This window comes from Apis laboriosa, unplaced genomic scaffold (genome assembly GCF_014066325.1).
Source record: "Apis laboriosa isolate Shangri-la unplaced genomic scaffold, ASM1406632v1 scaffold64_cov150, whole genome shotgun sequence".
Taxonomy (NCBI): domain Eukaryota; kingdom Metazoa; phylum Arthropoda; class Insecta; order Hymenoptera; family Apidae; genus Apis; species Apis laboriosa.
In genome coordinates this window covers 3,174,117-3,197,878 of record NW_025224011.1, presented here as the reverse complement: position 1 = coordinate 3,197,878, position 23,762 = coordinate 3,174,117, and the positions used below count along the sequence as shown (strand labels likewise).

The 23,762-nt window shown below is 41.3% G+C and overlaps 1 protein-coding gene and 3 non-coding genes across 4 annotated transcripts in view; 2 read left to right on the top strand and 2 right to left on the bottom strand.

Moving 5' to 3' along the window:
- Positions 1 to 20,515, top strand: part of LOC122718508 (aryl hydrocarbon receptor protein 1) — a 143,213-nt gene extending 122,698 nt beyond the window's left edge. The window contains exons 4-11 of the mRNA XM_043943596.1: positions 2,170 to 2,259; positions 14,317 to 14,526; positions 15,910 to 16,204; positions 16,292 to 16,433; positions 16,518 to 16,985; positions 17,467 to 18,397; positions 19,099 to 19,391; positions 19,655 to 20,515. Coding sequence (XP_043799531.1) covers positions 2,170 to 2,259; positions 14,317 to 14,526; positions 15,910 to 16,204; positions 16,292 to 16,433; positions 16,518 to 16,985; positions 17,467 to 18,397; positions 19,099 to 19,350 — 2,388 coding nt within the window. The 3' untranslated portion in view covers positions 19,351 to 19,391; positions 19,655 to 20,515. The remainder of the gene's footprint in view (positions 1 to 2,169; positions 2,260 to 14,316; positions 14,527 to 15,909; positions 16,205 to 16,291; positions 16,434 to 16,517; positions 16,986 to 17,466; positions 18,398 to 19,098; positions 19,392 to 19,654) is intronic.
- Trnam-cau lies at positions 13,244 to 13,315 on the bottom strand. The gene has a single exon. It is a non-coding gene; the product is annotated as a tRNA-Met (tRNA).
- Positions 13,741 to 13,812, top strand: Trnam-cau. The gene has a single exon. It is a non-coding gene; the product is annotated as a tRNA-Met (tRNA).
- On the bottom strand, positions 14,023 to 14,094 carry Trnam-cau. The gene has a single exon. It is a non-coding gene; the product is annotated as a tRNA-Met (tRNA).
- Positions 20,516 to 23,762: the final 3,247 nt, after the last annotated feature.

The following is a 23,762-nucleotide window of genomic DNA, read 5'->3' as shown; positions in this document are numbered from 1 at the left end:
GGATGGAAAGTCGCAGAGTCGAGAGTCTCTAAAGACAGAATAGGAGGAGGAGGGGGAGAAGAGGAAATGCGAAGAGCATCGAAAGAGGTGGAATCCCGATTGTAGGTATTCTGCGTAGAGGCCGATCCGTGTCCGTGCCCGTGACTTCTGGTTGCATGAGCGAAGAAAATGGAAAGATTTCGTGCGTGAAGTATTATTGGCGACCCGCTAATACACGAGAGTCAAGGTGAGGATGAAGGGGTATTAGAAGTTCACGCTTGGACGGAACACGCGAGTACTCGCACTGCTCGGCACGCGACTGATTCGCTCCCGGTCACCACACGCGAGAAATAAAAATCCATCGATTTTCTCCTCCCCCTTCGATGCTCTTCCTGGATCTCTCGCTCACCATCATTCAACTGGATCTTCGAATTAACAATTAACGCGAATTTATATCTGTTGTTGGGTCGTCGATTCGAATTTTCTTAAAATTTAATTATAATAAAATTTAAATATTTTATTTGATATTGCGTGATATTAATTTGAAATAATTCGAAATAAATTCAATTAAATTACGCTCTAGTAATATACAATATTATATTTTTCTTTATTTCTGATATTTAAGATTTTAATTTATAATCTAGTTTCACTAGTGGGAAATACATCTTTCATCTATTAGAGAATTAGAGTCAAAAAATATTTTTATATTATTTTTATATTACACGTATATTTGGAAAAATCAAAGTTTTCGTAGTAATTCATTATTTCGTATTTTAATCTTCTCTGTTCTCGTTTTTTTACATTTTTTAAATAATTACAATATTTGTTCATTATTGTTCGATATTTGTTCTTATCTTTTTATTCGGTTGGATAGGATCGAAGACGAGATGCAATCGTGCCGATTAAATGGAATCCCATGGGGGATGGTGGGGCTTGCAGAAATGGCCAATGTCGGCCATTTCGAAAGGAAGGAGCGTAGGCAGGCGGCGGGAAAATCCTATTACAGCTTATATTCCTGGTACAGAGGGGCTCGATTGAGCCTCGGCCTAACTCACCCTCCGCGCTGATCCGTATTGACGCGAGAGAGAAACCCACCCTCCGGATCAACCAATCAAATCGCAGCATCCGTCGCGCATGCGATCGCTTCGATGAACCCCCCTGCCACTATCGGTTATGGTGTCCTTTACCATCCTCTCTACCACTGAATTTCGCTCCATTCTCAATTACTATCCAACTAAAATTCCTAATTTTTGACCAAATTTTCCGAATTTTCTCGAAAATTATTATATATCCATTTCTATTTTATAATCAATTTTATCAATGTATAAGATCTGTTCGAAGTGTCAAGCATTACGACTGTAATGCTTCAACCGTTTTCCAATCCCAAAAATATAAGATAATCGTCCATTTCACGATCATGCGCAATTACCCTTAGGAATCGGTAGTAAAAGGAAAATCGGTTGACACGATACGAGGAAGCGAGGTCTCTCTTCATATTTTCAACCAATAAAAACTCGTCAGACAGTACCTGGCACGGCCACCTACGGCAACGGGTCGAAATAAAACAAAACAATACACATTTAACTGTGGGGAAAGGGGCGGGCGGACGAGTGCTTTAAACGGCTCACTCACTCCCCCGCGCTGTTCTAGCCTCCGTTTTAAACTAGGACGGATATTTCGGGCCTCGATACGTACTCGTTCGAGTTTCCAGCTCGTTTTGGTATTCGAAAACCCACGTCGATAAATGGGAAAACTTTCCTGAACGTTCGAAAGGAAACGGCCACTCGTTGCGGTTCCCTTTTTTTTTTCCATCGGTGAATATTATCACTGCACACTGAATTTCTTTCTTTTCTTTTCTTTTCTTTTTTTTTTTTTAATCATGTTTTGGGATAATTCTTCTCATATTGAGTCTAATATTGGGTTCAAGTTTTTTTTAATAAAGCTATATATTATAATGTGATGTATCGAATTATTTTATGTGTATGTTTTAGGTTATATTATATTTGGAATTCAAATTTTCGATTTAGAAATATTTGGAGATATTCTAAATTGTAAAATAGTATCGAGTTATTGTTTCGATGAAGAATAAAATTGGAAATGGAACTGGGATTACAGCAATTTCGAAATAATAAATAATAAAATGTCAACGATTGAATTCAAACTAATTATTGCAAAACGATTTTGTTACAGGCGCTAAACGGGTTCCTGCTGATACTCACCTGCGACGGGGAAGTGTTCTTCGCCACCCACAGCATAGAAAGTTACCTTGGTTTCCATCAGGTACGTAACATTCATTTCTATTTCGATCGTCGAATCGAAATGTCTCGTATTCGTAAACATTTTCCTTGATGATTCGATTACAGCGTAATATTCAACGTGCATCTTAATATTATGTTATCCTCTCGTGCCCACACTAGCTAGTCACGCCAAGAATGTCAGCTTCGTTCTACGTGTCGCGTTTACGCATCATCCCCTTTGCTTACGCTACGCCACGTTTTCCAGTATATTTCCGCGATTATATTTAATCTGGTTAACGTTCCAATTGTTTCAAGTAATGGATCACGTTGGTGATTAGAGTTAATTCAATATTGAAAATCCTTCTGATTGATTTTAGGATAGTAGGAACGATAATTTTGGTTCAGTGGATAATGCAAATGTTTCTTTTCAAGAATTTCGAGAAGAGTATCATCTATTCAATAATTTTTCGAATAATTTCGAATCCTCTTTGCGTGATAAAAAATTGAAGGAACGAGGATCGAGGGAGAAACCGTTTCATGTGAGAGTTTAAATTGCGCGCCTCTTTCAAGATGCAATAATAAGAAATTTCTTTTCGAGAAAAATAGAACGTTATTTGAAAAATTGGAATACGAATGATGGAAGAAATAAATTTATAATATTCCTCGTTACATCAATTGCTAAACAAGTTTCACCATACTGCAGATCTTAATTCAAACTGGTCTCATTCAATCGAACGATTCATCTTCATAATATATTCCGACTGAGATCAGCATTCTGTCTCACAAATGGACAATCATAAAACGGTAATTCATCACATCCTCTACTTTCATATATTATTTTCACTTCCAACACTAATACGTTACAAATCAAATATTATATTTAAACTACAAATAGAAAAATTTCTCAAAATTTCTTTCAAAAAAATTCAACGAAATATATCCTTTTTTTTAACTCAATCAACGATCACTATTTTACCTATTTTATAAATAGCTTTATAAAATAGATAGTCGAAAACGAAGGTAAAATATTTATCAATATTTAATTTCTGATAAATTCTTTTTAATAAATATTCTTTTTCCCCTCCAAATTTATAAATACATGAACTCTAATGATTCTCGAGTCACGATTAATTCGAGTGGATGTTCCGCGAACCACGTTGATGGCCGGCGGAGAAATAACGAGGAGCACGAGAAGGGTAAACAAGCGAAATCAGGAAAAGGAACGGATTAAACGAAGAGAGAAACCGGTTGCCTTTCTATCCGGAACAGAGCGATATCGTTCAACCCCCGGTGAACCGAAATGCGATCCGCACGCAGCCAACCCGGCACGCACGCGAGTGCGACAGAGAGGGAGTGATTGGGGTACCGAGGGAGGGTAGAGGAGGGGAAAAAATGACGGATGATGATTTCCCGACACACGATGACTACATATATATATATATATATACGTATGTATATATATTATATATATACGCCAGAAACGCACGCGAACGCCTTTGTCCATAGGATCGTAATTGCAGGAAACGGCGGATGATGATTTTCCGATCCGATGATCCCGCGTACGTAAAAAAGGGGGGAAACTCGGCGTTGCGATCTCGCGTTTCTTCGCAAACAAATTTCGCGGATCGCTTGGAACCGAGATCGTGGCTTTCCTCGTTCCCATCGCACGCCTTGCGGCGCACAATGATTTCCAATTCGTTCCTTGAGAACTTGTTCAACCTCTTTTCGAGTAGATATATCTGTATAACGGTGAAGATTGAGAGGGTTGAGAAAATTCGAGGATTATCGAAGTTGCGAAAATAAAATTTTCTCTTTTTTTTTTTCAATCTAAATTTGAGAATTTTGGAATTTTGTTCGAATTCTTCGACGGTATTATCAAAATTTGATAAATTTTTTCTGGAATTCTAATTGGAAAGAGATCTTTTTTGAGAATTTTAAAACTTCGAATTCTTCGACGGTATTATCAAAATTTGACTTTTCTGGAATTGCAATTGGAAAGAGTCTTTTTCGAGACTTTTGGAACTTTGAATTCTTCGACGGTATTATCAAAATTTGATAAATTTTTTCTGGAATTCTAATTGGAAAGAGATCTTTTTTGAGAATTTTGGAACTTTGAATTCTTCGACGGTATTACCAAAATTTTCTGGAATTGCAATTGGAAAAATCTTTTTCAGACCTTTGAGAGGAAATTTTGAAACGAAGATCAAAGTTTCAATGTTTTGATCGTTGGAATTACAAATCTTTGATGAGTTAAAAAATTGCAGAAATCAAAGATTCATTATGTTGAAATCATGAATGAAAATTCAAATTACTCAAAATCTGAGAAGAAGATTCTAAAATAAATTAAAAATCACGATCTATTCTACTCTACGAAACTTTGAATTTATTCCTATTTAAAAGAAATTCCACGAAAATGGTGGAAATTTTATCTTTCCAGTGAGATTGTATTGCACAAAGACCTCGATCATCTTTAACGAATAATTTGTTTATAAAGAAGGGAAAATAGGGGTAGTCAGATCGGGAAGAATAATTCCTCGGCTGTTGACTCGACGGTGGCATTCATTGAGATGTAACTGGGCACGCAAACGGTTCACATACACGTCACGATACACGAAGAACGATGATTTTTCCCCCCGATTACGGAATATTTAAGAGAAATGGACTGTATCGCGACTAATAACCGACGCAGCGATTTTCTCGAAGGCAGGATTTTCGTTTCGTCCCTTTTTCCCCCCTTCTCTCTCTCTCTCTCTCTCTCTCTCTCTCTCGTTCCACCCTTGCAGTTTATCGATAAACAAATAGCAAAGAAACACTGTATTTATATCCAGCTATCAATTACCGCTTACGTAAAAATACAGACTTTTTCCTTATTTCACAAATTTCAAAACTACCCCCTTGGAAAACTCACAACCGTCTTTCAACTTAATTAATACCACCGTAAACAACCGTCCTATGTCTACGTTCGCTATCCATCATGTTTCTACTTGAAATCATTTGTGCAAAGCTCGATATTTAAATTTTATCGAGAAAACTTCCTTTCGATGAATAATTCGTTGACAGAACGAATATTCAAATTATTTGATATTCTTTTCCTCTAAATAGAATTAAAAAATTACGAAAAGCAATGAAAAATAGAAACAAAAATACAACGCGTCTCTAAAATCGAGAGAAATAACTATTAACATCATACATAACAATTTTGATCCCATCCTAACGTTATTTATAGACGGTTACATCGCAACTTGCCTCTGCTGTCATTGCAAAAACGACTTCCCCCCCCCCCCATATACGCTCCTTGCACAAGTTCTCTCCCCCTCTCCTTCCCTCGATTTCATTCCCAGGCTACGATAAGTCCGCCCTCTGACCTTTTCGCTTAAATTATTACTTTTATCCACCGCTGGAGGATCTCAGGTACTATCGGAAGGGTGAGCCAATCAAGCCTCCGTGGAACAGCCGCCTCCAACCCTTCCCTCTCCATCCCCTCGATCGACCCTCGATTCCCAAACCCTCCGCGCTTTTTCCCTCGCGTGAGATACCGAACTGAAAAGGAGCGACAAAGAGAAGGGCGATAAGACAATAATAACCTCGATGTAAGATTGTTAACCAAGTGGACGCCGTCGTTACAAGCTTTTTCCACCGATTTGAACCGAGAGAGAGAGAGAGAGAGAAAGAGAAAGAGAGAAAAAGGTTTGTGTAATCGCGTCACACGAGACACTCTGAGATTACGTCGGTTCAAAGAGATCGAGTCGTGAAGGAGCAACGTAATTGCAAGTCAATTCATTCTCCCGTCGGATGATTTGAGAGAAAGAGCATAGAGGGAGGGGAAAAGAATATTCGAGGGTGAAATTCGTTTCGAGTGCAGCAAGGATCTGTGAAATCTCAGTTTACTTATCTCGTCGATTCTTGGGCTCGCAAGAAATGTCGCGAGTTGTGTCGGCCAGGTGGACACGCAGCACCTTCTCTCCCGTTACCCAGCCGTGCAACTGCTCGTTCGCGGCGTTTGCGTGCTCCGTCGCGTTTCAATGGGCGCGCTCTGGAGGATGAGGGGAGGGAGGGGGCGATGGTCGGTGCGTAGCACTCGTAGCACGCGTTTCATTCGTCTTCTCCCCTAATACAGTCGCGATTTTCCACAATTCGAAAATTAATTTTGGTTTTAATTCGACTCGAGATCGAGGCGTTGCTCACTGATTGATAATTGGTGGAAAGAAGTCAAAGCTTCACGCGCTTTGTTCGAGTCTTGTAATATCGTAAGTAATGGAAGAGGTATGAATTCGAAGATTATTTTCATTTATAAAGTTAAGATGATTAATATTTTCGAAACTATTAATTATTTTGATATAGTATGTTTAGCTTGTACAATTATTAATATTATTATCTTAATTATTCGAGTACAAAATTGCATTTATAGATTAAACTATCGTAACAAATTATATAACTATAAACAGAGAGAAGCAAGAAAATTTTCATATCACATCGATACGTTAGAATTCTCTCGTCGTTTTGGATCCTTAATCAGAGAGAGACTTCTTTCCATTCCGATTGAACACCAATTGAATACAATCCACAATTACGCACGGATAAATGTTCGTTGAGCGTTTATACACAGTTCAACTTTACACCTTGGTTACTCATTCATCCGATTTCCTTCCCCTTCAAACGATCTCATCCTCCCTCCTCCCTGTTCCCAGTCGATTAGAAAAATCAATTGATTCGCAAGGGGGCGGCGAAGGTTACCTCGATTCGCACGCGCTGAATTATGTGGCACGTTTTGACAATTAATAGCCGTTAATGAAGACGCGATCGGCCGCCTGACCCTAAGGCCATATCCCTCCTTTCCACTCGCTTTTGTTACGAAGGAGATCGGTGGAAGGAAGAGAGAGGTGGTTCATAACTCTGCGCTCGTAATTGAGAGCTCAACATTCGGAGGGGGAGGCGCATTATCGCGCACACACCGCGCAAAAATTCCTCTCCCTCTCTCTCTCTCTCTCTCGTGGCTGGCCTCCTCGAGACGATTTCTCGATGCGATCTCTCGCGCGAGCGGGAGAGGAGGGAGAGGAGGAGAGGGGAACGGAGGAGGAGGAGGAGGAGGAGGAGGTGGACGTTGGGGCGGCATTCGATAATTAATGCGGGCCGCGGATTAATTATTATTAGCCGGCTGATTTGTTTCAATTTGTAGAGGGTCCTTTGATCGCGCCGAATCGTGTTTCCGTCCATTTCACCCGGCGTCCAGCCTGATTTATCTCACGCGTCCCACGGGATTTACGGGAACGCGATTCCTTCGGTGTCGTTCCCGTCCTCGGAGAGTATGTCTGACGTGGATACCACGCATGTGGTCCGAATACTTTCTCCCCTTTCTCCCCCCCTGTTACGGTTTGGAAACAGATTGGAAAACGATTTGTGGAGAGCAGGATCGGTTCAGACGTATCGATTCTTTAAAAAAATGGAAAGGAGAGTCGAATGTATAAATCACGTGAGAATCCTTTCTTCTCTTTCTTCTTTTTCGTAACGTGATTGTAATACGAGTAGGAAGTTTTCATATTATGGGAAATTAGAAGAGGATGAAATAACTCATCGTAATGATTGATATTAAATCTTTTACACGTTTACGATTTCCTCGGGAAACGATGAAACGAAAAATTGAAAAATTTCGAAAAGGATGGTCGAAGAGGAATCATCGTGGAAAACCGATTTTTCAAAAATTGGAAAAGAAAGTTGAAATAAATTGAAACTCGAAATATATATAAATCAAATGAAAAATCCCATTCGTAACGTGATTTTAATACGAGTGAAAAGTATAAAGTTTCCACATTAATGAGAAATTGAATTGAAAAATAATTCATCGATACAGTGACCGAGTGTTTCTCATCCCCGACAAGAATTCTGGAAAATTGAAAAATATCCGAGGAAATCGTCGTTCCATTTTGATATCAAGGTTGGAAATCTAGTAGCCAGTTTGAGCATCGTTTCTCGTCGTCATCGGGACGAGGATTACGAGTGAGCGAAGAGGCGCAAGAGGGGCGCGAGAGTACTGGCGGGAAAAAAGAAAGGAAATGAATAAAATAGAGCAAAGCGAGGCGAGGCCTTTCGCATTCTTCGCTGGAATGTAAATCAAGCCTGCCAAGAGGGAGAGCGGGACCGCTTCGATGCCGGCGGGGGTGCGCTAGCGTCTCCACTAAATAATTACAAGCTCTTAATTAACGACGAGGGTCGATCGTAAAGCCATCCACGAGCCGGCCGCTCCGTCCCGCGGATGCATGTTTCGAGATTATTTAAACGAGCAATGGTAACAAACGTTACCGGACCTTACCGGCAAACCGCCCGTCGCCTGGCTAACTGGCCAACTCTAGAGAGAAGAGGAGAGAGAGAAAGAGAGAGAGAGAGAGAGAGAGAGGAGGAGGAGGAGGAGGAGAAGAGTTCCATGGGGAAAAATAAATGCGAGCCTGGGCCCCGGCTGTGGAAAATAAAAGAGGGCGGGGTCAACGTATTTTGCGGGAGCCTCGTTCCTCGAATCGAACACCGACACCTTCGATCTTGCGATTTAGAATTTTTTCTTTTTCTTCTCCTTTTTTTTTTTTTTTTTGTTTTGTTTTGTTTCGGGGTGGAACTTACTTGGCTGTGATTTAATCTATCGCGATAATTTTGATTATAAGTTAGAACGGTACGAACGGTATTTATTTCGTAGCGTTGATACAGCGTAGGGTTATTTATTATTATTATTATTATACTGGGAGGATCGGAAATTCTTCGAGAAAAACGAACGATACTCCTTTGAGAATCAATATCTGTACGAATTTTTTTCGAATTTTTAAAAGTATTCGATGAATTTAGCACCTGAGATAAGATAAAAGATTCGACGAAAGATTTGTCGGATCATTTTTTAATCATGTATTTCGAATATAATAAATAATAAATAATAAAGAAATTATCTATCTCTCTAGAGAGAGAGAGAGACAAAGGATTTCGAATCCGTCTATCAGAGACAAAAAGGAAAAAACAATGAAACAATCCTGTACGCGCGTACGGGAATTCGCGTTCGACTCTCGATATCTCGACGAATCAAAGAATGTTCCATTCGTTAGTCCCATTCCAGAGTTGTACGTAGCCGCGGTGCGTACACCACAAACCGTGAAACTCTGAAAAAGTCGCCCGTTGAACGCAATAATCGAAAGGTGGCCAGGGGAACGACTTAACAAGCGCACGAATCTCTCTCTCTCTCTCTCTCTCTCTCTCTATCTCTCTCTCTCTCTATCTCTCTCTCGTAGCCGGTCGAGTGGCGCGACGCCGACTATCGGGCGTCGATATAATTCCATAAATCACCGTTTGCCGGAATAAATCACGTATTAATGAAAATTACACGTACGGCCGAAACCGTTTGTGAGCCGTTTCGCTTGATATACGCGGGACCACGGGGACGACAGGGGGAGGGGGGAGGGGGGAGGAGGGGGGTAGGTGGGGAGGGGAATAAAATTGGCCGACGAGCCATGTTGGCGGGGCGGAATAAAGGGCAAACGCGGAGCAATTACACGTCGAGCGTGTCCCAATGAAGTATGGCCGTTGCCAGCCTGCTCGATTACCACGGAAATCCTGTCCGTAGGAAGGGTTTAATTAAAATTAGAGCAAACGGAACGCGCAGCGGGATCGCAGAGGAGACTTTAGGGAAAGCCCTAAGCCGATCTCCCCCACCTTCCCCTCCCCCTGAATTCATCGGTGGACCCCGTGGTGAACCGGACGGGCCCCTTCGCGGGACACTCGCCCTCTCCCACCCTCCCCTTCTTCGCAACGGGTACACGGGGATTGCGACTTCGCGCTGAGCTCTCTCCTATATTTATTGAGAGATCGAGTTTTATGGCCGATCGAGTCGACGTCCGACCGGGAGGGAGGGGGAGAGGGGGAGAAGGGACGTTTTTCGACCTTTTTTCGCCTCTCGTCTGCGTTTCCATGACGATCGTGTTTTTTAGGGGGATTTTTTTAGGGGAAACTTGGTATTTTTTCGTTGAAAATTTCATCCTACTTTGATTCTCGTTGGTATTTATGGGATTGGGATGTAGATTGTGCGTTATTGATTAATCGTTTCGTGTAAGAAGTTTATTATATTGGCGGTGATAGTTGTTCGTGATTATGTAAAAATCTCTGCATAGCAGTTTTGAATGGATTTGAATTTAAAATTGGTTTCATCTTCTCCCTCTTTTTTCTTTTCTTTTTTTTTTTTTTTACGAACGAACGAACGATTATGGTAAAGGGTAAAATCTATTAAATCTAATTTTAAAATAGGATCCTGTATTTCGATAGGCTATTACTCAGAGAAAAATGTTCCGTTACGAAGTTTAAACTCGAGGCTATTTTTGTAATTTAAAAAAGTCCCGAAATCCCTTCTTATTTTTCACGATATCGGTGTTACGGCTTTATAGGAGGCGAGAGCTGGTATTTTGTTTGAAAAAAATAGAGGTTTCAGGGAGCATCCCATTATCGTTCACGGGTAATATCGTAACATAGGGATGGTGTGAGTAACATGGAAGTCGTGAGATCCGTGCACCGGCGACACGAACGTTACGAGAAGGTGCAGAAGCTACGTGCGGCTACCCTGTTCCGCCTATCGGAAATGCAACGTAGTACCTCGAAAGCTCCCGTTCCCTTCTATCGCGTGATTTATTATATTATTCCCGGTTAACCGAGCCCCCTGGACAACTATGACCAGCTAATGGCCTATCGCGACAATTCGACCGGCTTCCCTTCGAGGTTGACGCCGGCCGGCCATCCTGGAAATTATGCGATCGAGCAACAAGCTTGCCTTCTTTATTCCACCCGATTACGATAAAAGTGCTGTTGCGAATGTTCGACCAAAGTAAGAAAAAAACTTGAATTATTCCGTCTGTGATTTCTCTTATCTTAGAAAAAAAGAAAGATGCGGATTCGATCCGGAGAAAATAGTGATAAATAATTTTTAAAAATTTACGAAAAAAAGCATGCACAACACATATAACTAAAACGATACAATAATATACATCTATCTACATGCGATACAATTGTTGAATAATAATTTCCTAATAATTTTCGAACACTTTTTTAAAAAAAAAGAAAAAGAAACGTCTCGTCTCGAAAAAACTCACCTCCTCCTATAAACCCATAACACCGATCCAAAGGAATAAAAGTGAGCAACTGAGATCCCAACAATAATATACATAATATTATACATCTATACGTGCGATACAATTGTTGAATAATAATTTCCTAATAACTTTGGAACACTTTTTAAAAAAAAAAGAAAAAGAAACGTCTCGTCTCGAAGAAACTCATTCCCTTCTATAAATCCATAACACCGATCCAAAGGAAGAAAAGTGAGCAACTGAGATCCCAACAATAATATTATACATCTCATAATATTATACATCTATACGTGCGATACAATTGTTGAATAATAATTTCCTAATAACTTTGGAACACTTTTTAAAAAAAAAAGAAAAAGAAACGTCTCGTCTCGAAGAAACTCACCCCCTCCTATAAACCCATAACACCGATCCAAAGGAAGAAAAGTGAGCAACCGAGATCCCATCTCAGCAGTTGCCTCCCGTTCCCCAGTGATAACAGCTCCGTCCGAGCCGAGCCGATCCGCACAGGCCTCTCCATATAGAAACGTACAACGTAGCGCCAGCGCCTTCCTATTTCGACGAGAGCTTAACACGTTCGTAGCGGGGCCGTGGCGAGCAAGGCAAGCTCGCGCCCGTATCATTTCCACGGGCTGATTTATTGCATTATTCCAAGCGTCGAAGGCCGGACAACCGTGGCAACCACGTATGGTTGGCACCAATCGGGTCCCTGTTAATTCGATCTATTTTCTAGGCTGCCTCGCCGAGGCCTAGGGTGCGTGGTGGAGGCCCGATTATCCGATCATACGCGCGCATACCGAGCACAGAGAAAGGAAGGAGGAGAAATAAGAGAGGGAGAGAGGGGAGGGAAGAGGGCGCAGAACAGAGGAGTTATTCTCGTTCTGCTCGTTTTTTTCTTGAGCGAAGGAACGAGGAAACTATGGGTTTCTCGTGCACCACGGGCTCATCGCCCGTCGCTGCCTAGGCCGGATTAATTATGCGCGATAAAGTGCGTCGGACACGTGTAGCTACATGTGCCGTACGTGCGCCTATGTCGCCGTCGCGACGTCACGACCGATCAGATATTTCCTGAAATAATGCCGCTGCCTCTCACCTTCCTCCAACCCGTACGACGATCGTCTGCCCGCTCGGCGTGGAGTGCAACTTCCACTTTCTGTGTCTGCATTGCGTTCCCGTTCCGGGGAGGGAGGGGGGTTGCATTGGAAATTATTATCGTAGCGTTCGATTTTCAACGTTTTGTTTATTCGGGATATTTTCCATTTGGGCTGGTGTTGGAATAGCGTGTTGAAAGAGAATTTGATTCGGGTAAATGTATTTTATTTAGGAAGAAAGCAGGATATTTGAATCGTGAAAATTTGTGGATAAAAGAAGTTGTGTAAAATTTTTATTATTTTCGTATTTACGATGGAATGGAAAAGGGAAGAATTTGATTTGGATGATGAATGTCGGAATAGAATTATTTTGAATTTTTAGACTTTTTGTTTGTGTAATTCAACAAAAATCTCGAAATTTATGGAAAGATTTTTCTAAATAAGTTTTAGAAACTCTTTTTTTCTTATATGCATTTAATTCTTGAAAAATATACCGTTAAATTACTTTTTTTTATCGACCACTTTATTTACTAAATTTAGTCTTTATGATACGTGGTAAATGCATATTTTAAAAACCTGATATTAGATAATTCTTACTTTTTTTTTAACACTTTAAAAAAAAATCTACGATAAAACAATATTTTTTTAAAAATTAAATGCAAAGCACGGAGGGATGATATCGAAATTAAGTTTGCATTACGTGATGCGTGTATTTTTATGATAAGGAAAATTGTAAAAAATTCATTTTGCACAAATATCGAATGATACGCGTGTCTTGAATGAGGATGTAAAAAGAAATTGAAAAAAAAAAAAGTGACAATTTACCTCGTCTTAGCAGAGCGTGGTTTCGATCCACGGACCTCTGGGTTATGGGCCCAGCACGCTTCCACTGCGCCACTCTGCTGTTGTGTCGGTTTCTTCCCTAAAGCTGTTTTCAACCCCTTTATACAGGGTGAAATTAGATCAATAATCTCCAGTTATAAAGATTGATTCGCGATGCTATACATATAATTAATAATAATAGAATAATATGTGTGTGAAATAGAGAATATATTTACGTAAAATTTATTACGAAATTTCTTTCATTATCAGGGATGCAATTTAACGATGCAATATTTGTTATTTGATAAATAACTCTTATTTATTATTTATTATTCTTTATATAATTTTAAACGCAAGATGGTTCGATCAGATGTAAAATAAAGACGGACATACAGTTGCGTTATATTTCTCGATCGAAATTTATAAATTTATTATATCGATTAGATAAAAATTAGATTATTTTGCGTCCAATCTTGTGGAAAATTATTTAAAAACATCCCCCAACGAAGCAGGGTGGCGCAGTGGAAGCGTGCTGGGCCCATAACCCAGAGGTCCGTGGATCGAAACCACGCTCTGCTAAGGGATGTTTAACTTTTTACTTTTTTCTTTTGTGCATTGGTACCACATTCTTTCTTACCAAACTCTTCTTACCTACTATTAAATTTTACTCGTTACAAATGAAATTTAAAGAAAAAAAATACTAAGAGAGCCGATATAAAACTCAAAAACAATTTGTAATGTAAAAATTGAAAAAAAAAATTAATTATTGGGAAATCAACCCCCCTTTATTAGCAGAGCGTGGTTTCGATCCACGGACCTCTGGGTTATGGGCCCAGCACGCTTCCACTGCGCCACTCTGCTTCGGTGACAGAGCTTGCGAAAAATTGCAGGACGTTTCAAAAAATTATTTTTACACCTTTATCTGCATTTTTTGATTATACGTCTCCAATTCTGCGTATACCTGCCTTACCATAAACGATTTTACGTACTTACGTGATCCTGTAATGCAAGAAATTTTTTTTCCACGCGATCCCTGAAACTTACCCCTTCTTCGCTGACTATCCCCTTTTTTGTCTGTTTCAGTCCGACATCGTCCATCAAAGCGTATACGAGCTGGTGCACAGCGAGGATCGAGAGGAGTTGCAAAGGCAGCTTATGTGGAACTCGTTTCTTCCCAGTGAAAGTGCAAGTCTCCCTTTGCACGACGCCCTTTCACCCCAACACAGTCACCTTTTGGAGCGAAGCTTCACTGTCCGCTTCCGGTGTCTTCTGGACAACACGTCCGGTTTTTTGGTGAGTTTTGGTATTTGAAATATCACAGATATCTTTTTTAAAAGTTTACAGAAGATTTTTTTAGAAACTAATAATATTAAAGATAAGATTATCTTAAAGATAAGATTTATCTTTCATCGAATGATTACTTTCCTCCATCTTTTCTCCATTGGGATTCCATCAAAAATAATCATTATTTTATCGTAATCTCGAAGATGTTGAATTCTCTCGTACTAAATTTTAGAAGATTATTTAAAGATTAATCCAAGATCATTCGAAAGACAAAAGAAATCATTTCAATAAACGATCACTTTTTAAGATTATTCAAAATATTCAAATATCTTCAATTTTTTTCAAATCTTTATCTTATTTCAAATTAACATAGGAGTAGATTTAAATCCAAAGAAGGAGAATCTCTCGTCTCTTCCCAATATTGTTTGGATATTTATGTTGCCCAGGCCATGCACGTTTCCATTGCTGAGCCCAATCGATACCTGGGGTCTTTAGCTGTGCGTATCTCGCATGCCTGGTCACAGTTCCACGTACGTTTAGGGAACGTAGACTCGCAACGTAAGCTCTGGTTCATTCATGGAAACCTCTTCGTACACGGTCACGCGAACGAGGATGATCCTTTGACCCGCGGAGATATCTTGTACGATATGTATAGACGAGAAATCTTTCTTTCTCGTTTTTCTCACGAATCTGTCAAATAGCAATTAAAGAGAGAAACCTGTTCGACCCCGTTATTGCGAAAATGTCGCCACTTATCGATCCGATTTTTACGGCATCAAATTTTCATAATTGCAAGCGAGAACAGGGTTTAACCTCAGCTCGCGATAATAGAGTTAATCGAGGAGCAGGGGGCAAGTCTCTCCCTGTAATTACCGCGTGTTTTCCTCGGGCATCCGGTAGTGATGGTGATGGTGGTGGTGGTGGTGATGATGGTGATTGGAATTGCGCATTTTCTCTCAAGAAGTTTACGATACTACTCCGCGTCATAGTGTATGTATGTCGTAATCTTTCTTGTCATTTTCTTGTCGCGATTTTGATCGAGGGAGGAATTGTTGTTCTATCTTCTTCTTCCTCGTTAAAGGAAGAGAATAAAATTGATACGAAGAATAATTTCATAGAAATAATCAGGAGGGGATTGGAATAGTTTCAGTCGTAAAAGTTTTACAGTGTCATTTTTATAAACGCTGAATGCTAATGGGATGACTTTTTCCTTCACCCCTCTCTTCTTATCATCCCATTATTTACCTTCGTATTTGCCAATTATTGAGATCAAATAAAATTTAACCCGCGTATTAATTTGAGAAAATTAAAATTGTAAAAATGGGACTCTTCCTTCGATTCCTTTTATCAATCTAGTAGTATTCTATTTTTTCTTTTTTTTTTTTTTACTAGCGTTTGGACATCAGGGGACGAGTGAAGATACTCCACGGTCAAAACAGGAAAACGGAGGAGCCACCGTTGGCACTGTTCGCCCTGTGCACACCGTTCGGCCCGCCCTCGTTGCTCGAAGTCCCGCAGAAGGACGTGATGTTCAAGAGCAAGCACAAACTGGATCTCGCGCTCGTGTCCATGGATCAACGGGGGAAAATGTTGTTGGGCTATTCGGACGCCGAACTGGCAAACCTTGGCGGCTACGATCTAGTCCATTACGACGATTTGGCATACGTGGCGAGTGCCCACCAAGAACGTAAGCGCTTCTCCACTCCACGAAAACCAAAAAAAAAAAAAATCCATATTCCAATTCAATTCGTTTCATCCCTCGATCGCTTCTCAGTGTTGAAGACGGGGGCCTCGGGGATGATAGCGTACAGATTCCAAAAGAAAGATGGCGGATGGCAGTGGCTGCAGACCAGCTCCAGGCTAGTCTACAAGAACTCTAAACCCGACTTCGTAATCAGCACGCATCGTCCCCTCATGTGAGTGTGTTTTCTTTCGTGTCGAGGAAATAAAGTAACCTTGGCATCGCGAAACGATTCTCATTCTCATTCTTCTCGATCCAGGGAGGAAGAGGGCAGAGATCTCCTCGGCAAACGAACGATGGACTTCAAGGTCAGTTATCTGGACGCAGGTCTCACCAACAGTTACTTTTCGGACAGCGACAGCCTCACCGGTTCGGTGATGACTCCGACCCTCCCCAGCCAACCCACGTCCCAGAGAGTGAACAGGCGGTACAAAACCCAACTGAGAGACTTCCTGTCCACCTGTCGGAACAAACGTACCAAACTGTCCGCGCAATCGTCCGTCTCCCCGCCCGCCACACCCACCGTCGCATCCGTCGACTACCTCGCCGCCGATACCAGCGCCGCCGCCGCGGTCGCGGCGGCATACAGCAACCTGAACACGATGTATCCGACCGCTTACGCGCCCACGGCAGTAGCCGCGACCACGGATCCCTCCTTGACCACGTACATCGGCCACACGGGCAACTATCATCAGACGTTGTACCCTGCAACCGCGTTGGACAACAGGTGAGCCTCATCGATCCCATTAGGTAATTATTAACCCTCTGCATTCCAAGCCTGTTTCGCTCTGTCGAACTTCAGATTCAGACCTGCGCGCGTTCGGTGGCCTCATAAGATTACTATAAGAAAATTACTCATAATAATAAGATTACGCCTCATAAGATTACAAGTAAAGAGCTTAGGAATCTATTTATGAAGCGTTATTTTAAAAAAATCAAATATAAATAAATATTACCGCAACAATCCCAGTGGTGACCGAGAGTCACCGTTGGAGAGCAAAGGGTTAATGTAATCACACTATCAAGTACAAGATTAAATTATTAATCCAGCTCCGAATACGAGGTAATTAATAATCTTCCATTGTTTCGAAGAGTCGAAACCATTTATAGTTCGAACTACGAACTCTTTCCTAGTCCTATCCTAGTGAACAAACTCTCTTTCACAATTATACGTAAATCCTTTTGAATTCCATTTGGAACGGCTACAGATACCTGACCGCAGCTACGGAGAACCTGTTCCAATACAGGCCCCTGGGCACGTACTACCCCGAGTACCACACGAGCACGGCGTACAACGGCTTCATCGACGTCCCCCTGCCTACGTACGAGACCCACCAACTGGCCAGCAAAGCCGAGGAGAAGCTCTACTGCCAGCAATTGGGCGAGTCGCCCAAGTACAGCTACGTGGAGGCGAGACACCCGAGCAGCGTGAGCGGCTCTCCCTACGCGTCTAGCCCCGTTGCTGCGACCGCCTCGACCGCCATGCAGCAGCAGCAGCAACAACAACAACAGCAACAACAGCAACAGCAACAACAGCACACCGCCGACATCGGCATCGTTCGAGCGGGCAGCAGACACTCCCTCGAGGGTGGGGCAGGCTCGTCGAGCAATTCCGCTGGAAGCTCGCCGGTCACGGGTGCTACGAACGGCGTGCTGACCCCGAAAATAGAGGACGTGAAGCCGGAAGTGTACGGGGGCGAAGCGCCCCGGCAAACCGTGCTCATGTGGGGGGCGCCACCCGCTCGCACGCCGCCCAGGAACAACGGCAGCTACAGCCCACCCACGCCTCACTCCACTCACTCGTCCACCCACTCGACCAACGCCACGGGGGGCGGGGGGGATCCCCTCAAGTCGTTGGCGGAAATGAACTCGATGAACGGGGAGTGCAAGTGGCGGCAGGCGTCGCCCGGCGAGCAACAGGGCGCGGCGCCCAGCTCGCCCAGGGCCAAGGCGCAGCCGCAGCAGCAACACCAACAACACCATCAGCAACAGCAGCAACACCAACAGTACCAACCGGTGACCACGTCTCAGTATCAAGCGGCGGCGGCTGCAGCTGCAGCGGCCGCGGCCGCGGCGGCGAGCACTATCGGATACGCGCACTCGCATCCAGGCCACGGCCACGGGGATACGGGCTCCGAGGTATGGCAAGGAGTGCAACACCACCACCACTACCAGTACTATCCTTACCACCATCACCACCCCGCACCACCAAGGCACGCGCCCCAGTGAGTGTCACAGATGCTGCTGCCTCACGCATTTTTAAAAGTAATTAATACGCGGCCGGGGGAGCCGAGTTGCGAGTTACGTTCTCTAGAGGTCGAGGACCTGGGATTCGAGTAGAGTAGAATTTTTTTTTTTTTTTCGTTTTATAGTAAGAGAGAGAGGGAGAGAGAGAATTATTTGGAAATGTAGGATATTTTTTTTTTTCAAAGGAGACGCGTAACGGTGGTCTTTCGATGAACGGGAATAATTAAAAATTGTAAAAATGTGATATTGGACCGTTGGGCATGCACGTAAGAAATGCATGAACAATTCTCTCGAATCGATTCAATCATATACTCTGCATGTCCACGTTTTTTATTTTTCGAAGTTTCTTTTCTTTTTTTTCTCTCTTCGTATAATTTGATTTAGCTCACTGCACTTACAAGTACAAGAGAATTTTTATCTGAAAGTCGAGAGAGAATTTTCTACCGACGAATTATTATAGTGATCATTCGATACGAGTAATAATCGAATATGAAATATATATACATATATATATATAGGGAGTGAGATGGGTAACGCGAGGGGTTCGAAAGGGGTCGAGGAAGTAACGGGGAAACACGCGGTTTCGGTTGCAGCACGCCCCCGTCAGCTGTGGGAACAACGGGGACAGGAGTCGGCATGGGCATCGGGCAGGACAGCAGCACCAGCAACAGCAACGTCTTGTACCACCCCCCGCACCACCACCACCACCACCACCCTCAGCACCAACACGCGGTGGGATCATCAGCGGCGGGAATGGGCCCAACTGTCCCTCAGATTCCAAACCGGACACCGGGAGTCCTTTGCTGTCCATCTCTGAGGTGACTAACACCCTGCTCAACCAATAGCCTCCTCGTCACCTCGGCGTCGCTCCGTTTCAGTGATCAAGGTAACTTTCCAATAATGCAAACAACAATCGCCAAATTGACAAACAAATTTAATATATTCACAATGATGATTATACAACAATCGTGATAGATATTATTCGTCCAACTATGGAGGAAAAACCACCGTTTCTATCGATAGATAGAATACACTTAGATAGACGATAGAATGAACTTTCATTTTCTCCACAAAAAATTTCCTCCCCAGTTGGATAGAATAATCATAAAACATGTATATAATACATCATATTCTCGATTTTGTTCGCAGGTATCTCTCAGGAGATGGTTTCACCGAGGCGAATCACAAAGCGCGTGACTGTACCATACAGATAATACCAGGTTAAAAGCCTGTCAAAGAGTGTTTCCCCGCGTAACGTAACGTAACGTAACTCGTTACAGTTTGCCACGACGTGTTGTTAAGTTTTCACGAGAGGAGGTTATCCTCGGGTCGAATCGTCGTCGTCGGGAAGAATTTCGAGTCGATCGCTACGTGATCGAATCGTGAAATCGCGAAATCGAAAGGCGATGGTATTTCTCTGTGCGCGCTGCATTCGAAACGAGCGGGGGAACCGGTGGAGATCGGTGGAGGATCCACGATCCACGTTTCGAACCGTTCGCGTGGCAAGTTTTCCGCTGATGGAGAATGATTGATAGAGAATTTCTGCGAGCCGAACGATCGTATGTAATTTAAAAGGTACGTTCGTAATTATGATATCGATATTGGGTTCGGATTCGCGAATGAACGATAGAGATAGTGGAGCGTGGCTAGAGAGCGTTTCCTCGGTCGCGACCGATTTTTCGTAACGTAACTTCCTGCTGTTTCGCGTGTAATTATACGGAACAAAAGTGGTCCCCTCCTGCCTTCCACTGTGAAAAATTTTTCTCACAGAGATACGAGAATTCCGAATGCAGTTCCTTGGTCCGGGTGAACGGCGATAGCCACGCTTCTTAACCTTCGTAAAGATTTGCATAGATTGTATTTCGTCGAGGAGCACAAAAATATATGGAAATGATCGCCTCGATCGAGCCTAATATAAAAAGGAGAAACGCAACATTTAAAACGCGGAATTTAGTTTTTTTTTTTTTTATTAGGCCTAATATATCGTGTGCCGTTACGTACCGTCGTTGCTTTGTTTCATTTCCTTGTTTCGCGATGTCCTTTTCGCGATGTTTTGCGAACGTTCGCAGTGAGATAAAATTCCGAAAAAAAAAAAAAAAGAAATAGGGAGGACTCGCGAGGGGTGGTTAATTTGCGGTGTGACCATTTTTTTTTTTTTTTTTTAATGGAGTACACACGATTCTGTGATATGTGTTAGGTGTATTTTAAAAGTGCGGTAATTTCTGAAAAGATGTATTAAGATTTATGTAAAAAAAAAAAAAAAAGAAAAAAAATGGTATCCTGGGAAAAAATCGACTGGGCCGTCTACCTGGTACGTTTTGCCGCACTTGTACTTGTGGAGGAATCGAATTATACCTTCGCATATGTAACATTCGCATTTCCCGAATTCGAACTGGATGGACACAAAGTGAAAAATGTGAAATTATCACGTTATTTAATACGTTATTAAACATTCCTTTTTATTTGCAAAAGTGAAATAATCGTGAACGTGTAATTCGATTCCTGTGCCTACATCGCTTGCGTTTTCCTTTGTCCGAAGAAAGTTCAAGAGACAGTTTCCGTATTCCGTTAAACGAAAGAAAAGGGAAAAGAAGAGGAAGAAACGATGGGGAAGGGGGGAAAATTTTGATCCGGCCGAGCCTCGAGTCTTGCCAATGTTTTTTTTTTTTGTTAATAAGTTTGTAATTTTTGTACTTAATTAATTTATACGGCTATTTATGTACACGCGCGTATATCGACGAGGGTCTAGCGAAGCTAGGCCGAGCCTTCCATAATTTTAGACGTGTTACTCTTATTTCGCGAACGTAACGTCCGTGCTCGAGAAAAACGAGAAGACTGCGCGAACGTAGAGGAGATGGGGGCGAGAAGGGGAGGAAGGGGAACGGAAGCGTTCGTGGCGTCGAATCTGTCCGCTTCGAATCTCCGGAGATAAAGAAAAAGAGAAAAGGAAAGAAGAACAAAAACGAAAAAAAAAAAAAAAGAAAAAAGGAAAGAAAGGAAAAATCGTGATTTTATTTTGCGCATACATATCAGAACGAAAGAGGGAGAAGGAGGGTGGCGTCGTCCTCCTTCTCTTCCTATCCTCTTGCAATTTTGATTTATATATATATACATACACACACACACAAAGAGATATATATGTATACATAAAAGATTATATGTATATTGTATTATTTTGCAGGTTAGGAACGTTCCAACACTTTAAACGTTTATCGATTTCTACGGCTACCGACGAAAAAAAAAAATCTCCTCTCTTTTTTTCCTTCCGATCCCACGCATCCTTTTTCCAACCTTTCGAATTACAATTATTCTGTAACTCTTCTACCTACTTCGTGTCGTTGTAGTAGTTGTATACAATAATACGAAACTATTTTGCTATGATTCTTTGTAAAACCATCCAGTCCGTTGATCGGCTTCTCGCGACATAGGACGAAAATTCGCGATTCCTCGAAACACTCGTTACCGACCCGTCCGTGATCGTATTATAATTATTTCCAAGGCGAGGACGAATCGCAATTCTGGTGTCTCGTTGGAGGCGAATTTAACGAAATTTCTCGCGAACGAGTTAATTAAAGGGAAGAAAGCATCGACAATAAGAGGAGATTTAATTAAAACTAGACGCGTCAATTTTTCAAGTTTACCTTTGAGATCGTGAATATCATCGAGGATGAAAACCGTGTCGGTAACGAGTCTCCACGAGGATCCACACTGTAAATTCACATCTTCGACCGTAACAGCTTGAAACTACGTTTCATTGCAATATTCGTATGAAGATCTACTATTGAATAAGTACTTGAGTCTAGTCCATATATAAAGCGAATTAATGATATATCTACTTATGCCTAGGTTGTAATAATATTCTCACGACGCAACCCTTCGCCGACAATCTTGCTTGGTAAACGAATTTACCTCTCCACTGTACACATGTATCTATACATTAAACCCGCGTTAACAATCCTGAACGATCATTCGTCGATCCTCAAATCGAGATAAACGGTTTACATACACCGTTTCTATCCTTATCTGAATTTATCTATCGATAATATTTCGTCAAACTTGCGAATATTTAATATATATATTCTATTTTATTGGAGGTGCTACGAGAAATTCTGCCTTACCGATGTTTTCTTCAATTTCAAAAAAAATAAAAGAAAAACAACAATCGATTTAAAATTTATGCGATTCGAGGATTGACGCCTGGCCTTCGACCCCTTCTTATTTGGACAGAGTAGTGAGAATATTCTGACAATTTAAGCGCACATGTATATTTACTGTATATTTAAAGTAAGATATCTTCTAACAAGCATAGATAAGATTTAGTCGATATATATATAGACGATTCTCCCCCATAGTTATCCACATAGATCAAAATACGTACCTTATTTTATAGCGACCGGTATCTGCAGACAACATGCAATTCAATCGTCGTTCTATCGAGTTTGATCATAGAAAATGGAAATTTTTATCGTTCCCTTATTATTATATTTCAGATCGAATGCGAAAGAACGTTCGATCGCGATCAATAAGTATCACCTGTGTGCCTGTTTCGATCGAGAGGACTATCACAGATCAGTATGAGACCAATATTTGTTGATTTCTTACGATGTAAAAAGGAAAAAAAAAAAAAAAAAATTAAGAAAATATTATAGCACATATCGAGAAGAGAATTAAAATAAATATAAATATTATATATATATATATAAGATAAATATCAATTCGATCCTCTTTTTTCGAAAATTTCGAAATGAGAAAAAAGATAAAAAAGAAGATAAAAATTATAGAGTTAAAAGATATCGTTACATATCAACTTTTTAAGATCTAAAATTTGCTCAATGAAAAGAGGCAAAATTTACACTTTGCAGATATCTCGTTACTTGTAAATTTAACTCGATTAACCTTTGGGCTTAAATGAATTTAAAAAGAAAAGAGAATAAAATAAAATAAAATAAAATAAAATATCTAAGACGTTTTCGATAGATACATATCTCAAAAAGCCTCGTCCTCTGGTAGAAGAAAACACGTTGCATTCTGTTCTGCAGATGTTCTTTTATATATCCGAATGTATCAAAGTGAACACGATAATCATGCCAAACCAAACTTTGAACTCTCCTCGATCACTCCATCCAATTTATCTCCGATATTATTCTATAGAACCTAATTACTTATTAACACTAAACTACTAAATACTAAGCTCTACGAAATGAAATTTTAAAACTGTATCAAATGTTTATATGAAATAAATTATAATAATGCAATA